This window comes from Nicotiana sylvestris, chromosome 5 (genome assembly GCF_000393655.2).
Source record: "Nicotiana sylvestris chromosome 5, ASM39365v2, whole genome shotgun sequence".
Taxonomy (NCBI): Eukaryota; Viridiplantae; Streptophyta; class Magnoliopsida; order Solanales; family Solanaceae; genus Nicotiana; species Nicotiana sylvestris.
Window position 1 is genome coordinate 25,586,021 of NC_091061.1, and position 17,483 is coordinate 25,603,503.

At 36.5% G+C, this 17,483-nt stretch overlaps 2 protein-coding genes across 2 annotated transcripts; one reads left to right on the top strand and one right to left on the bottom strand.

Annotated features, from left to right (window-relative positions):
- Positions 1-1,401: 1,401 nt before the first annotated feature.
- On the top strand, positions 1,402-5,315 carry LOC104237380 (uncharacterized). Its single transcript, XM_009791527.2, has 8 exons — positions 1,402-1,478; positions 1,770-1,859; positions 2,415-2,457; positions 3,111-3,226; positions 3,577-3,681; positions 4,334-4,533; positions 4,632-4,701; positions 5,000-5,315. Exons 3-8 carry the CDS (start codon positions 2,418-2,420, stop codon positions 5,054-5,056), a joined length of 588 nt encoding a protein of 195 aa, XP_009789829.1. The 5' UTR covers positions 1,402-1,478; positions 1,770-1,859; positions 2,415-2,417; the 3' UTR covers positions 5,057-5,315.
- Positions 5,316-6,022: 707 nt separating this feature from the next.
- Positions 6,023-12,067, bottom strand: LOC104237389 (uncharacterized). Its single transcript, XM_070174303.1, has 3 exons — positions 11,717-12,067; positions 8,647-9,991; positions 6,023-6,421 (listed from the first exon to the last, which is right to left on the bottom strand). Exon 2 carries the CDS (start codon positions 9,446-9,448, stop codon positions 8,783-8,785), a length of 666 nt encoding a protein of 221 aa, XP_070030404.1. The 5' UTR covers positions 9,449-9,991; positions 11,717-12,067; the 3' UTR covers positions 6,023-6,421; positions 8,647-8,782.
- Positions 12,068-17,483: the final 5,416 nt, after the last annotated feature.

Consider the following 17,483-nt stretch of genomic DNA (forward strand, 5'->3'; position numbering starts at 1 on the left):
CAGCTAATAATAATTATATCAAGATTAAGAGTATAAGTACATTTAATGGCTAGAGAGTTTATTTTATTAAGTCAGTATAAAATACTTATCTCTACCTGGTCCGTTCAATACATACAAAATGTACTAGCACAAGAAGTTGGAATTAAACCATTCCCATAATCAAGATTAATTATATTTAATCTTGTGCTACAATCATTCCTGATGGTTTGTCCAATTCCATCATTAGATTGTGAACTCAAACTTTATACTTATAAGAACCGATGATTTAATCTTCCGTGTATAAGCTAAACTCTATACACTAAATCATCTACTATATAAGCAAAGGACACAGACTATTATATGATCTATTTAAAACTTTATTAAAACTGAATAAACAATTATTTCATAATAAATACTATATCTAAACCAAACTCATGGTTAATAGTATATATCCCAACATTTTCTGTGTAAAACATAAGACTCTATTTATGCCTTAAAGAAGGTGGTTGGTGGTTGAATTCTTTATTCAACAATGGTGGCTTCTAGAATGGGTTGGTGGCTTCAACAATAGTAGGCTTGTAGAATTGGTAGTTGGCAGCAGCTGAAATTATCACTTAAATATTGGAATTTTGACTTTGATGGACAATTAATTATCTTCTTATGAATGAGTGAAAAAAATCCTAAAAATAATTGATGATACTTACGCTACTAGTTATTTCACCTCTTGTATGTGGGTATTTCTTATTTATATTTCGGTAAAATGGTAATTTGAAAAAGATGATAATTATTTTGCTAGTCCTTAAGGATACAGCGTTGCGAGGTGGTGTAATGGTGTATTGCGACTTCATTGCAATTCCGTCTACATTAACAAAGGATTAGGCAATTTTTGTTTAATTCAATTGTTTGTGGTCTAATAACATAAATTTAATTTAAATTATTAGTTATAATATATATCTAACCAACTTTATTATTTCAGGAATTTAATGTCCTCTAATTTCAATTTGTGCAATTACTTCCTCTGTTCCAGTTTATGTGAATATATTTCTTTTTTGGTCTGTTCCAAACAGAATGACGTCCTAATGACAATTTAGCTTAAACTTCCAATTTTATGCTTAATTACAAGCTTTTATAACCACACAAATACTCTGGATCTCTTCTTGACTTGTTTAGGACCACAAATTAAAAAAAAAACTTCATTTTTTCTTAAATTTCATGCCCAATCAAACAAGTTCCCTAGGATTTTGCAACTTCATTAAGCACGTGAATTTAGGATTTATGTGAAAGTGCTAGAAAATATTGTGCCGAACGTCTTTCGGAAACAGTGTCTCTGCCTCCAGGTTAGAGGTACATATTACCTAGACCAGAATCCACTGTTTATTGTGACATATATCTAAGTTTGGGTAATTAAATTTTTCCTATTATTTCAGAAGCGAGACACATGCACAGAGCTACCTTTGCTGTTGTGGAACACCTTCAGTGCAGTCTTCATACTTCTACAGGTATATAATATACCTCTTTCGAATTTTCACTCATCTACCTAACTTCAGTTGGATAATGAATATATAAGTTTTAAGTTGAACCCGTCATTTTCATAATAGATAAATAGATGATTGTGCATATTAATTTTATTTTTCTTTTGAGTTATAATTTTCCTCCAACCAGCAAGTGTAACTTTCAGTAAAAAAATGTCAAATGAATTTTCTTTAATTGATTTGCTAAAATTTTAGAAGAATACGTTTAATCTGCAATTATAATTAGTTGTGAATACCTAATTTATCTGTTAATTTCAGGAAGTGATAGCAGTGTACCCGAAGTTGTCAACCTCAACGGTATCTATTAAGGAGTCAACTCGAGTGTGTAATGCCCTTGCTTTGTTTCAGGTCAGAAATGCAATACTAAATTATGTGTTTGACATGCACTTCTTTTATGCACTTGTGAAAAAACCTGTTTGATTTGGTGATCAATGTGCTTTATGCTGCAATTGTCGTTGGTTTCGAGGAAAATCAGAGATGTTATGTCCTTATTTTTCTTAGCTTCTAGCCCTCAAGTGAACGCAGCAGAGATACCCTTAAGTTTTTTTTAAATAAGTTCAGCCGAGTAGTTGTTGCCATGTGACCAAGAGGTCACGGGTTCGAGCCGTGGAAACAGTCTCTTGCAGAAATGCAGGGTAACGCTGCGTACAAAGACCCTTGTGGTCCGTCCCTTCCCCGCGGAAATTTAGTACAACGGACTGCCCTTTTAAGTTCAGCTGAGTAATATCAGATAAGATAGTAATATCTTTTTCATGGCCACAAGATTATCGTAATGTTCAGTCGATAGGAAGAGGAGGTCATGAAATGAATTTGATGATATCATGACATAACGTATTTTTGACACCAGTTTTTACTACTTCATGATATGCATCCACCTTACTGTTTTATGGTTATATTCTACAGTGTATGGGAAATCACCAAGAAACAAGAAGGGAGCTCATAAAAGGTAATAATGTCAGTTCTTGAAATGATACAAATTTAAACCTATATATGCTGTACTACTTGTAAAAAGTGAATCAAATTGCTGCAAGTGTATGAGCATGGGAAGATTCAGGTACACAGGTTTCAAAATGATCTATCGCTTTACAGTTTCAAAATGATCGTATTACATTATCTATTTTACCCTTTCAATAACCTTCTAGAGTTAAATAAATTTATCCACATCTATTGGCATATCTTCCTTCTCTATTCCTGCCAGCGTCTAAATGAGTAGAAGTACAAATTCTACCAGCTGTAGTCCGTTTTCATTCTATTCTTGTGTTTCATCTGTATAATCATTCAAAAGAAAGTTTCTATTTCTATAAACTGTGATTCTAATTTTGTCCCAACACAAATGGAATATGTTCATTCCATTATCATTTTTGTGGTGAAACGTGCAGATCATGCTTGCGAAACCTTTGCAAATCATATGTCCTTTTAATGCTCCAGTTTCCTCCAACTCTAATTTTTGCGCATTTTTTCAATAAATCGTATCGCTCTGCATCCCCCTCCCCCCTTCTCTTTTGATGGGAATGCTGGAGTAATTGCAGACTGAATTACAATTGGTTTTCCTATTGTTGAGAAACACAGTTTAACTCTTCTAGTAACTATTCTTTGCAGCTAAAATACCATTTTATTTTTACCCATTTCTCAAGACCAATGGAAAAAATGGAAATGACAAGCCTTTGGAGTTTATCAGGCTCACCAGCTTGGGTGTTATCGGTTCCCTAACAAAGGTATTCTTCCATTTGAACAAATACACGCGTGCCCTCTCCATTGTTGTCGCTCATTCATTTCATGCATTTGTTTTTTTTCAATTTTCTTCAAGACTGGATGTTCGGTAGTTAACACTACTTTACTGTTTACATATGCCTTAACTAGACATAGTGTAAGTATTAGTTACGGCTGATGGCTACCTGATAATCATTTCTTAAATCAAGTATCTGTATTTTCTTCTTGAGGTATCCATCTGCATTTCTTGAATCATTTATTCACAATGCTATATATGGCATTTCGTATTGGTAATTAGACCACTGATAATACACTTATAGCATTATTTGATTCTGAATTTTGCTTGCTAATGCAGTTTGATGATCCATACGGTGGTGAGATCCTTTATTTTTTCCTGGAAACAGAACTGGTTCCTTTGTGCCTGCATTGCATGGATCTAGGTGATGAATTGTCGCGTAAGGTTAGCCTGCTACATATTGATTCTGTTCCTTATTTGTTTTCGGTGTTGAATTATTAGGTTACAACTAGGATAATATATTTCAGACAGGATTAGTGTTATCAAAGGCACACTTAAGCCCTGAAGCGAGGCTCAAAATATATTGAGCGTTTCGTCTCGCTTAGCAGGCGCTTCATTGTTTTCACCAAGGCTCTAAGGTATACTTTTTCTTGTTAATGAGCGTAATCTGGAAGAGCAGACATTAAACAATTGATATTTCACTTTATCCTAAATTTTCTTCAATTTCTTTCTCCATATTAGTCTTGCACTACATATACATATTCGTAGTTTTTCTCCATTTGCGCCTTTCTTCCTTAAAGTCTACACTTTATTTTCACTTTGCGCTTAAAGCCCTAACAGTAACATACCTTAGAGCTATTTTGCGCTTTTCGCCTTTGATAACACTGGACAAGATTGTATCTATTCAATATCTTGTTTTGGCTTGTATAAGCTTGATTGCCCTTGCATAGGGAAAGGGAGAAAAGGATGCTTCAGATATGTTCGCGAAGTCCTGATTTTCCACTCTGCCTTACAAATTGTGTTTCGTATTAACTTTACTGGTTTGTGGCGATATGTTGATTCGTGCATCAAAGTATAACGTTCTATGTCCGCACAGGTTGCAACACTCATAGTTATGAAGATTTTGATGCAAGAGGAAGGACTAAGCTATTGCTGTGCGTTAGCTGAACGGTTTTACTCAATAGTACAGGTCTTGCATCGAGTAGTACAGAAACTTTCTCAAAAACCCTGTATACTGCTGCTAAGATATGTGATACAATCTTATCTGTGTCTTTCACAAGTATCAAGGTTCGTCGGGTAAACATCTTTGTCCCTGCTGCTCAGGTTTCATAATTTGTGATTTTTCTGTTATATTTCTCTTTGAATTTGTTGTTTGATCCACTTTCATAATGCAGGCCATCTGATGCATTCAGAAGCCAAATTCCTTGTCAGCTATTTGACAACACCTTTATGGACATGCTTCGTGTGAGTTCATCTTCTCTCCTCCTATTTACACACTAATAAACATGATGCATCTTCTAAAGCATTTCTACTATTAGAATATCATAATTTGATATTGCCTATATTGATCTTTTCCAATTACTGATACAACTTCATAAATCTGAGGGTCTACCGAAAACAGCCTTTCTATCCCACAAGCACAAGGTAGATGTAAGATTTGCGAACATTCCCCAAACCCCACTTGTGGGATCACACTGGGTATTGTTGTTATTGTTGTCGATACAACTTCATGTGTATACTTGTTTTGCATATGCCTTTGCAGGATGACCCCGAAACTTCAACGATGTTGCAGCAGCTATATGTCCATATAATGCGCTGATCAAGACAGTAATAAGATTGTAAACATGGATACAACAATTCAATAGACTAGGGGAAGAACTGAACTTGTTCTAAAGGAACTTCTTTCTCTCTATACTAGTAAGAAAAGGGGACATGAAACAGCAAATAGCCACCTCAGTTGGCTCATTTGGAATTTTGTATATTCGTAGGGATTTAGATTCCAAATGAGGGATAAAATGTTTTTGAGTTAACAATTCAACAGGAAATGCTTCTTGCATAATATAGCTTTGTTAAAACTAGTTTTGTCTTTGCTGGTGGACTACATTGTATACCAGTTTTTCCTAAATCTGCGCTTAGTGCTAAATAAGTGAATCGTTTAAGGAAGAGATAAAGGTAGCTCGGAAAATATTCTTATGATTACTGCAATTAAAATGTCTTTCCTATGCAAAACTTTAAAAGACGGCTATATGTGGAGAAAGTATCACCCAATGGATTAAATCTAAAGACCCCTTTCAGCCATTTTCATTTCGCACTTTTGCAGACTTATTTTAAGTGCCAAAAAGAGATATTGGATCTCAAGCAAATTAGACACATATCCCTTCTCCCTCAAGCTTGAATCTGTAATTAACCTTATTAAATTTTGTTCCCTCCCGATTTTCTATTAATCTTAATATCTGGCCAACACATAGAGTAGATTAAATGGAAAAAGAACTATGGTTAATGAACATAATAGCATCACGATAAGTTTGATGCACAAAGGAACATTGTGAACATCCAAACCAAGTTTGTCTCATTTGTTTCAAGCTAAGCCATTCAGGTGGTTTCTAATCGTATGCCAATAATAAAATCATTGTAAGAACACAATCTAATCTTTTTCTGAAAATGAGAACACAGTCTAATCTTTATATATCTTCCTATGCGTATGTCATAAAGTGGGTTCATTGACAATACATCTCAAACTAACATAGCAAATCAGAAAGCTACTCTAGGGATGTGAGAAAGTTCATTTGTTTACCTCTAAAAAGAAACAGGACTCTTCTTCTCTCTTCAGTTACAACATAATATCCCAACATATATGTGTTACTCCTTCGTACCCATTCAAGAAATTTAAGATAGAAAATTACAAAAGTAATCATATTCTCTTACAATAAAATACATGAACAGGATCGACCTGATTACAAAAATCTTGAAGGTTAACCAAGTGAACAAACCCAGGTATCAATCCCTGAGAAGAGAATTGTTGGATTTCGAGGGAATGGATAGATTGGTCTCCAGCATAAAAGAGAGATCATGCATCTGCGACATTATACCTTCTATATCCATATTATTCTTTGATGGATTTGATTCACCACGAATGTCTGCATTCTCTGAAGCATCACCAACCTTGCTTGGGGTATCAACGGCACTAAAATATGTCAAATGAAATGTAAGAAATTGTTGATTGAACTTATAATTAGGAAGTTAACAGTTCAATGACAAAAAAACAAAAATACAATCATGATTTAACATGGCAACCTCTCCAAGTATTGCCTCCTAAGTATTTCTTAGTTTCTTATTCTTCACTTAAGGTCGTAATGGGACCTCTTCCACTAGAAATGTTAAGTCTAGATATCTTTATATGACATAAGCTTCAACGATATCACTAGTGACTATTGTCAGCCATTATATATAGCTAAATGGCCCAATAGATACAGAAGCGAATTCAGAAAGTATCATTTTTTTTCTTTTTTTCTTTTTTTGTTGCTTTTTTTGGGGTGAGCAGGGTTGAGTTGCTTTGCTCTCATGAAATCTCTAGAATAAAAAAGAAAATCAATGTAAGGTTTAGCATCAATTAATCAACAGAGCTACTTGTTATTTACTCAAGGAAGATAGTTGGATAAATAGGTAATAAAGATCTATCGAGATTCGAGTCAATCACCGTGGAAATATCTATAATATCTCTTGATTTTTTTTTCCCAAAACTAGGTTGGATTTGAGTCATCGTTTTTGTTATTGTTGTGAGTTTACCTCTCTGGGAGGAAACATGTAACTCTCATCCTGGGAAGACGGAAATAATTTCCTCTCTCAGCTCCAAAAGAGCCCATGTAATCCTCCTCTTCTAGAAACTTCTACCTTTCAACCTCCAAGTCATTACAAATGTAAAACCCTTTAATGAACACATTCGTATCTTTTTTCCATTTCTCTGAATTTCTTGTTTTCAGGTGAGGGAGGCACAGGGTAGGTGAAAGGGGAAGAGGAATCTAGTGAGAATCGGACCTTGCACCTCCAGGATGAAAGATAATCAATAGTCAACTCAACCCTGCTCACCCCTTGCTTTTTTTGGGGTGAGCAGGGTTGAGTTGCTTTGCTCTCATGAAATCTCTAGAATAAAAAAGAAAATCAATGTAAGGTTTAGCATCAATTAATCAACAGAGCTACTTGTTATTTACTCAAGGAAGATAGTTGGATAAATAGGTAATAAAGATCTATCGAGATTCGAGTCAATCACCCTGGAAATATCTATAATATCTCTTGATTTTTTTTTTCCCAAAACTAGGTTGGATTTGAGTCATCGTTTTTGTTATTGTTGTGAGTTTACCTCTCTGGGAGGAAACATGTAACTCTCATCCTGGGAAGACGGAAATAATTTCCTCTCTCAGCTCCAAAAGAGCCCATGTAATCCTCCTCTTCTAGAAACTTCTACCTTTCAACCTCCAAGTCATTACAAATGTAAAACCCTTTAATGAACACATTCGTATCTTTTTTCCATTTCTCTGAATTTCTTGTTTTCAGGTGAGGGAGGCACAGGGTAGGTGAAAGGGGAAGAGGAATCTAGTGAGAATCGGACCTTGCACCTCCAGGATGAAAGATAATCAATAGTCAATTCCTATTTTCTTCTGTCTCAAATTTGCACAAAGTTGAATTTTATACTTTCTCAAAATTTGCACAAAGTTGAACCAACAAAACTTCAAAACTGTCATAAGCTTATTGTACCCTTACCTTCTCCAAGGAACTTTCAGCTGATACTGCATTATTTTTCCTATATTCTTTTCTTCCATTGCTCCTTCCTCATACTTTTTGATTCTTTTTCCCATTTCACAAATATTTTATATTCTGTGATGCTTATTTTGATTTAATTCGTTTATTTTACTTTCAAAAGCCATGGTTGAAGCCTGCATTCTTCCAGATTCTCCTTTCTTTTCGATTGCTTTTTATTTGCCTCGTATTCTCTGATTTTCATTATGTAAAGATCTAATCCCTCCATTTCTACCTTAACTCTATGTTTGGCAAGGGTGAAAGAGAGAAATTAATTGGTTTATTTCCCCAAGGTAAGATTTTGATAATTTACTTCCAATCATTTGGTATAGAAGGAAATAAATCCAAATTATTTCTTCCTTTCTGTCCAAATCGGAAAATCTTATGTGGAGGGGTATTCTGACCCCTCTAAATTTACTTCACCTGCCTTACTCTTAAACAAGGGAAATAACGTTAATCCCCAGATTTCCTGCCGATCCTCCAGCCCCTCCACTTTTTGCCCCAACCATAGTATAAGAGCAATATTTGACGCCTATGTTCCTTGGAATCTCCACTAATCAAAAGAAGCCTTCCTAAATCAGCCATATTACAAAAATAATAAAAATATGCACACACCTGAATATGGTAGGAACTTCCAAAATATTGTCATTCACTTCCGCAGAAACATCCTCTTTACCAGGTGCACCTGAAAAAGGATCTGACTGCGAAAAACTGCCAAAATCCATATCTTCAAGGTTTGAACTGAAATTTGTTAGTTCTGCATTATTGTTATTTGCACCAGAACATTCTCAAATGGATCTTTGGTGGGTACAGAGGAGGTAAAAGTATTCCATTCATCATCCCCATTTGCAGTATCATGTTTAGGTGCAGGTGCATTCGCAAATGGATCTTTGATGGGTGCGGAGGAGGTAAAAGTATTCCACTCATCAAATGAATCATCATCTCCATTTGCTGCATCATGTTTAGGTGCAGGAGCATTCTCGAAAGGATCTTTGATGGGTGCGGAAGAGGTAAAAGTATTCCACTCATCAAAAGAATCATGATCTCCATTTGCTGCATCATGTTTAGGTGCAGGTGCATTCTGAGTCTGCCATGTGTCATCTTGAAACCAATCAATGCTAGTAGAGGGGTCGTTTGAACTATCTTGTAATTCAGTATCCTTAGGTCTCACAATTGTAAGAACTTCCCCAGCATTTTGCGATGCTCCCGAATTTGCATTATCCCATAGGTCAACTGCCGGCCAATCATTAGCTGCAGGAGAAACTGCTGCAACATCCGTCAGTTTTCCATCTATTGGGCCTTTTGGGGTTCCAAAAACCGTATCTAACTGAGCTGAAAGATCAACATCTAAGCCAACAAAAGTATCAGTTGATTTGGAACCCTCCTGCTGGTTTCCAGAACTTACTGTGGAACTCATAGAGGTGCCAAATGTGGTAAACACATGCTGACCTGCAGAACCTATAGGAGTGCTAGATTTGTTAGACACATTCTCCTCTCCTGAATCAGCACTCTGAAAATCTGCTTTCCATCCAGAAAAGTCATTCGTAGTTTCGACAGTAGAAGAGGTCACAGCTCGTTCAGAGGATCTGTCATCAGTAGTTTGGACTGTAGCAGAGGTCACAGCCGGTTCAGAGGATCTGAGATTCTCAAACAAATGAAGATCCTCATGACTTCCATCAGTTCTATTTACTGCAGTCCCAATATTATCGCTTATGTCTGCCTGTTATCTGTAAGCACTGGATATGTTTGTAAAAGAAAGGAAGTTGTCCAGGTCAACTCCAGTCGAACTGTAAGAGCTTTTGCTTTGCTCTAGCTTCTTATTTGTAATAGTGTTGTCTGTCTCCGGCTCAGTTGGCCATCTAATTTTCAGGTCAAGCAAATCAGACAAAAGAATTTCATCATGGGGTGAACTCGGCCCCTTGTTTACCTGATTCTTTTCAGTAGCTGCTCCAACCTTCTCCTGGAAACCAAAATGTAACAAGTTCTTAACAACTACTCCTAATTCAACAAGTTTACAGTAACAACCAAAGTCTATTGAAAATGCTAAAGGGCTTAAGAGAAATAAATGAAAGAAGAATGTAACGATTCCCACGTTGGAATCGTCATGAGAAAGGAAAACAAGAACTAGAAAAGAAAGAAAGAAAATGCAGAGAAAACAAAAGACTCAATTTTCATTCATCATGCTCCTGAAGGTGCCTTACATCAGTATTTAAAGAAAAGGGAAAATGTATAAAAAGCTAACTTCAGGGGTAAAAGTAAAAGCTACTATAATCTTTAGGACTAAAGTGTAACTCCGAAAAACTCTGCAAATATTCAGGAGGCTGCATTTGCAACAAAGAAACAGTGTGCAACAGAGGTGGATCCAGGATTATAGTTAGTGGATTTGAAATTCCACTCACCCACTACTCACCCACTAATTTTTTGTGAAAATAAGTTCTGACGCAGCATATGTATTCTTAAAAAATATTCAAGTATATAATGTGTATATAAATTTATAGCTCAAGCCGAATCTGCGTCTGCTAAGTAAAGCTACAGAGATATATATCGAGCCATAGGACTGAAGCATAATAACCAAAACAATACAAAAAAGGCAAATCTTGCATAATCGTCCAATAACAGGAAGGAAGAGACATATTGAGATAGAGCAATGAGCAAATTTTGTGTGTTTTGAGATAGAGGAAGAGAAACCTGACACAATGTATCAAGGAGGATGAGGATTTTAAGTTAGTAGATTCAGAATATCACTGCACCCACTAAACTTTTGTGCACACACTAATTCTTGGTCATGGATTAGAATCTATAATATATTTGTTTTTAAGAAAATCTCAACTATATAGCTCAAGCCAAATCCGCCCCTAACTGAAAGCAACTAACTTACCCATACAAAGCAATAAAGCAAATTGTCTGTGTTCAAGAGAAAGGAAGAGGGGCCCCAAATACCGATCCACAAGAATCTTAAGTCAGTGGATTTGAAGTACCAATGGAATCACTACTTCTTGGTTCGCATGTAGATATATACTCCCTCAATTCACTTTTACTTGGCACGTTTTGACTTTTCACGCCCCTTAAGAAATACTAATAAATGAAGTGCATAATTTACCATGATACCCATAGTAATTGATGCACATTATATTAGATTTGAGAAAATAATTTGAAATGCGTAATAAATAATGTGGGTATAACAGGAAAAAAAGATTGCGTAAAGTGACAAGTAAAAATGAAAATCTATTTTTAGTATACACGCCAAGTAAAAATAAAAGGAGGGACTATATATATAACTTTAGAAAGTTTCCAAGTATAGATATGTAGCTTAAGTTGAATCCACAAAATATAATAAAAAAGATCTAATCTTGCACTATTATTCCTCCATAACAGGAAGCAACCAACACACTCATATAAATCAGTGAGCAAATCGCGGACATTTTGAGACAAAGGAAGAGAGACCCAATACACCACTCATCAAGGGTTCAAGGGTTCCAAGTACCAAAGCAATCACTATTTCTTTATAACTATAGCTTGGAACTTAGTATAGTCATTATTTCTAAACAATGATTCAAAAATATTCTCAAGCCAACGAAAAAACAATCTTGCATTATCATTCCTTCATAACAGAAGCAACCAACACACTAACATATTGCAATAAACAACATGCGTTTCAGAAAAAAGTACAACAGCGACAACATACCCATCCATCAAGGCGAAGGGCTTGGAGAAACCATTGATAACCAACAGTGGACTTAAAGGAAATAGGGTCAGGAGCCACGTCAGCGTTTTTATGCAATTCTGACCGCAATATATGCAAATCAAGGACTGAAGCCCTCTGAGAAATTTGCCTCGGCAGTGTTTACAGCGGAGATAGGGTGGAGAAGGGTCGAAGGCGGCGACGGAGGCGGAAAGAGAAGGCATGGCCGGAAGTGAGGGGTCGTCTGGGTTGTAGTTGGGTAGACCCGCTTCGGTTCGGGTCGAGATCTTGGCTTGATGGATCAGATCATTTGGGAGCTCCAATGCCATTGTCGAGCAAAGCCAACAGAGTGGTGTATGTTTAGTTAGGGATTTTGTTGTTTTCTTCAGTTCAATCACTTGAATCTACTCTGTTCCCACATCATGTACTTTAGTACTACGTCTTTTCTTTTAGTATTTATTTTGGTCCTTAGCACATTATTTATTTATTTATTTATTTTTGGTAATTAGACTTTCATTTACCAGAGAAATATTTACAATTGAATCAAAAAACCCTTACATATATCCTAAGCTTTCTGTACTACTCCCCGTTTAACTACCTTGCTATTGCTATATTGTTTTGGCTATTACATAGAGTACCAATCCAGTCTACTTAGTGCTTTTTTCATATATTTATTGCTTCGACAGTGTAGTTATTGTATGATCAACTTGCCAAGTATCTCCTATCGTCTCACTTTATCTTGAAAGATTCTGGCATTTCTTTCCTGCCACACGTAGAATACACATGATGTCAATGTCATCTTAAATAATTCAGCACTTGTATTTTGCCTCTTCAACCATTTTTCAGCCCATGCTAATTCCTTAATCCATCCATATACTGGTCTTCTTATCCCTTGCCAAGTTAACAAGTTGCCCCATAACTCAGCTGCATAAGAGCACTCAAAGAATAGATGCTGAATAGTTTCACTCTCTTTTCTGTATAGTACACATACCTGATCAATTTGTATTCCCCATTTACTCGGTCTATCTTTAATATATAATTTGCCATGTGTTGTCATTGTTAGCATCAAAGTCCACCTAGGGCAGCCAGCATTAATGCATACAACTTTTCTCCAACTCACTTTGTTGAAGCTTCCTCTCAGTTTGTGATATATTTGCTTAATTGAACGGTTGTTCATCTTTCTGATATCTTCATGGTTAAATCCTGCTTCCTCAAATGTCTTCTTTGCTTTCATAATCTTGCTCATCATCCATTATGTTTGTTTCAGTTGGACTTCCCATATGTTCCTGCCTCTGATGTAGTAGCTGTGCATCCATTGAATCCAGAGCTTGTTTTTCTCTTTGCATAAGTTCCAGTATTGTTTACATATAGCAGCTTTGTTCCACACTGTGATGTTCAGAATATTGAATTCTCCTGCTGATTTGGGCATACATACTTTCTCTCATGCAAGCAATGCTTTCTTAGAGATGTTACCCTCACTTGTCCACAAGAAACTTCTACAGATTGCCTCAATTAGCTTAGTGATCTTCTTTGAGAGCACAAAGATTTGTGCCTAGTATGTTTGGATAGAGAACATAACACTTTTGATCAACTGATTCCTTCCAGCATAAGATAGGAATTTAGCTGTCCATGAGGTTATTCTGCCTGCTATTTTGTCAATTAATGGTTGGCATTGGGCTACTGATATTCTCTTGGAACTTAAGGGAACTCCCAGGTATCTAACTGGTAATTCACCTTTTTGGATTCCCAGGAATTCTAGAATAGCTTCCTGAACATCTTGTGGTACTCCTCCAAAGAAGATTGAACTCTTCTGCTTGTTGATCGCCAATCTTGAAGCTTTGGAGAACTCCATGAAGCAGTTGTATAGTAGCTTGATTGATCCTATGTCACCCCTGCAAAAGAGTAATAGGTCATCTGCAAAACCAAGTTGCATAATTTGCAACTTTTCACGCTTGGGATGATAATTGAAGTCAGGAATCTGGTTCAGTGTCTTTAGGCTCCTTGTCAGGTATTCCATTGTTATCACAAATAGAAATAGGGATAATAGATCCCCTTGCCTCAGCCCTTTCTAGCTTCAAATGGTTGAGTCAATGATCCATTAACCAAGATAGTATATGTGACACTTTGCATACAGCTCGTGATCCATCTCACAAACTGGTCTGTAAAGGCCATTGCATTTAGCACCTGCTCCATAAGGCCCCATTCAATAGAGTCATATGCCTTTTGCATATCCAGCTTCATCATACACCTTGGTGACACCCCTCTTCTTCCATATCCTTTTACAAGTTCATGGCTGAGGATAATGTTGTATGTTATCACTCTTCCAGGGACAAAGGCAGACTGTGATTTATCAATTAAAACATCCATCACCTTTTGTAGTCTCTTAGTTAGGATCTTAGAGATCATTTTATACAAAGTAGTGCAGCAGGAGATTGGTCTAAATTCTTTAATGCTTGTAGGATTCCTTACTTTAGGGATCAAAGTGATTGTTGTGCAGTTGATAGGTTTGTACATTTGAGTTGATTCAAAGAACTCTAGAACAGCCTTAGTCACATCCTCTCCTATTACTACCCATGATTTTTTGAAGAAAACTGCATTAAAGCCATCATAACCAGGTGTTTTTAAATCACTGATGTCCTTTAATGCTAGCCACACTTCCTCCTTGGTCACTAGTTGAATGAGTTGCAGTTGATGCTCCCTACTTAGTATTGTTACTATCTTCATGACATTTGGATTAATAGCAGGTATACTTTCTGCTTTTGAACCCAATAACTTCTTGTAATAACCCTTATTTATGCCTCTATATATTCTTCTAGCAATAGTTGGATCCCCACTTCATTTGTTAGAGCCTGGATGTCATTCAAGTTATTCTTGTTCTTCATTTGAGCAAAGAAATAGGCAGAATTGGAATCTCCCAGTTTCAGCCATTGGACTCTAGATTTTTGCTTGTAGATTCTCTCTTCAATCAGTGACCATTTTTCTTGTTCACATTTAAGTGTTTTCTCCTTCTCAATTAAATCTGATTGGTGCACTCTACCACTCATCTCCTCTTGAACAGCTAGCAACTCCTTCCTTGCTTCTTTAATTCTATTCTCCACACCTTGGTAATGCTGAGTGTTTATCCCTTTTATAATCTCTTTGACCTTTTTGAGCTTGTTCCATACATGCTGCATCATTTCATGTGTTCCATCATCCCTCCATACTTGTTCTACATGTTGTATAAAGTGAGGATGGTCTACTATACAATTGAAGAACCGAAATGGCCTATTCTTCTTCCTTTGTATCTGTGTAATCATTAGCTTGAGTGGAGAGTGGTCAAACACTGATGGTTCTAGCACCTGTATTTTCAAGCTTGGCATTGTCAACATCCATTTAGCATTAACCAGCCCATGTCTATTCTACTATATGTATTATTATTGGTCCAAGTATAGTCCCTTCCCACAGTTTGCAGCTCATTCATCCCGGTATCCTTCATGAACTCTTTGAAGTTTTTTTATCTCCATATCTTGTACCACTGAGCCATATTGTCTATCATGTTCATTTAACACAGCATTGTAATCTCTCCTTGCTAACCAGGGTCCCTGTTGTGTACTGTGAATCAGTCTCAATTTGTTCCACAGGCGCTGCCTATCTTTAATGGTATGTAGTCCATAAATTATTGTAAATCCAATTGTAAACAATTTAGAAACTACACTGAGTTGACCATGTATTACTTGCTCATCTATTTCAATTGGTTACATACATAGATTCTAGGATCCCAAATCACTCAAATTCTGCTTTTGTTCATAGTACTAAAATTGGTTATCCATTTCCACCCAGGTGCAATCTTCTCCATTACATCTCTAGTTTTCTGCTCTTTTATTCTGTGTTCTATAAGGACTATTACTGCTTTTTTATTATCTTTTATAAACTCCTTTATCTCCTTTTTCTTATAGGTTTTATTCATTCCCCTAACATTCCATGTGATCACACTCATATTGGTATGAATTGAGTACCTTGATACCACTCTTGCACCCCTTCACTCCTCATCTGCATACTACTTGTGCCTGGGTCACTATTTGCTTGATCATTTCTCACCGACTGGAATCCATTGTTACCAATCAATCTTTGTTCCTCATTTTGTTTAGCTTTGGCTGCCCTTGCTGCTGATTTACCAAGTATTGTTACCCACTCATCTTGCTTTCCTTGATTCTCATTGTCCTTTGTCTTTGCCCCTTGTTCTACAGTTTGGATTACTTCATTCTTTCCATTTAGCTCAGCCTCATGTTTGTTTTCATTTGATCCATCTCTATCAGTTCTAAGCCAAACTTGTTTGACTTTAGTCATATGTCCTTTTCTGTGGCTGTGGGCCTCTAGTTTCATTACAGTCATGTCCTATTTTCAGACATTTAGCATAGAATGCTGGTTCCCAATCATATGTAATTTCCTGCTGTATAATTTTGCCTTTTGGATCTTGTAGCTTCACTGTTCTAGGCAATGGTTTAGTGACGTCCATTTCAATTAGCATCCTTGCATAAGATATTCTCATTGCTTCAGTAGTACACTCATCGGCATAAACACGATTTCTCAGAGCACTACCTAATTTGCTTAGGGCCTTCATACTCCAGCAATTGAGTGGTAGATTTGGGAATCTGACCCACAGGGGAATGGTTTTCAGTATTTCATCATGCAAATTAAAATCAGCTGACCATGCTTTCATGATTATTGGACGATTGTTCACCGTGTGAGGCCCGGAATACAGTACTTGGTCTCTTTCTTCCACATTGCTAAACCTTATCACAAAGTAGTCATCATTATGATAGTAGATCTGTGGCTTCACTAAAAATTTACCTAGTGAGCTCAGGAATCTTTCCATTGCTCCAATAGTAGGTGAATCCCCTATCACATACAGCACAATCACAGAACTCCACTTCTCATTTTCCTGTTCTACATCCTCAAGGTCTAGTTTTACAATCTTCTCCCCATTTTGGATTATCGGAGCAATAAATTGTAGATTCATACCTTTCATCGCTAGTTTGTTGCGCCCTACCACATTTGCCCATGTTTGTGTCTTCCTCTTTTTTCCTGGTTCAGCACATTTATTGTTTTCGACAGTACCTGAGCTGCATGGTACTGTTCCATTGTTACTCGGAGTCATCGCTTGTTTTTGAGCTATCCCGCTCCCAGATCCGCCTGCTATAGCTTGTGCAGCTACAGGTGTGGCATCTATAGCTTTCATTTTGCCATTTCTACCAGCTAGATATGCTTCATCCTTGCTATGTTCGCTTTGCATGCTCCTAGGTGTGACTGATTCATTTGGTTCTACAATCCTCACTCCTTTTGGTGATACAAATAGCTCTAGGACTGCATTTCTGGCTTTCGCTGATCTTTGATCTGTAGCTGAAACCTTCATAAGGTTCCTCTTAGGTCTGCCTCTCCCACTCATGGCTTCTTAGGTGCACGTTAGCTAGGCCCCGTTAACGTGCGCCGAGAGAAAACTCTAGAGAGAGAAAACTCAAGAATGATTTTTGCACATTATTTATTTAGTTTACCTGAGTTAGTTTTTCTTTTATTCTTTCCCTTTTCATTTGGACATCTGCTTTCCTTTTTCCCCCTTAATTCTTGTCACATTATAGGGAAAATAAGTTTTCATGGTCATTTATAATAATGTTGAAATTAAGAAAGTACATTTTTTTATGTGTAAAAGTAAATCTTTCATGTATTCTTTCCCTTTTCATTTGGACATCTGCTTTACTTTTTTGCCCCTTAATTCTTGTCACATTATAGGGAA

What these genes read in the sequence shown, in the direction of transcription:
- LOC104237380 (XM_009791527.2), top strand. Translation starts at nt 2,418, where the DNA reads ATGGGAAATCACCAAGAAACAAGAAGGGAGCTCATAAAAG. An exon ending in TTATCGGTTCCCTAACAAAG is followed by an intron (nt 3,227 to 3,576) that starts GTATTCTTCCAT and finishes TTGCTAATGCAG; the next exon opens with TTTGATGATCCATACGGTGG. An exon ending in CCTTTATGGACATGCTTCGT is followed by an intron (nt 4,702 to 4,999) that starts GTGAGTTCATCT and finishes ATGCCTTTGCAG; the next exon opens with GATGACCCCGAAACTTCAAC.
- LOC104237389 (XM_070174303.1), bottom strand. Translation starts at nt 9,448, where the DNA reads ATGAGTTCCACAGTAAGTTCTGGAAACCAGCAGGAGGGTTCCAAATCA.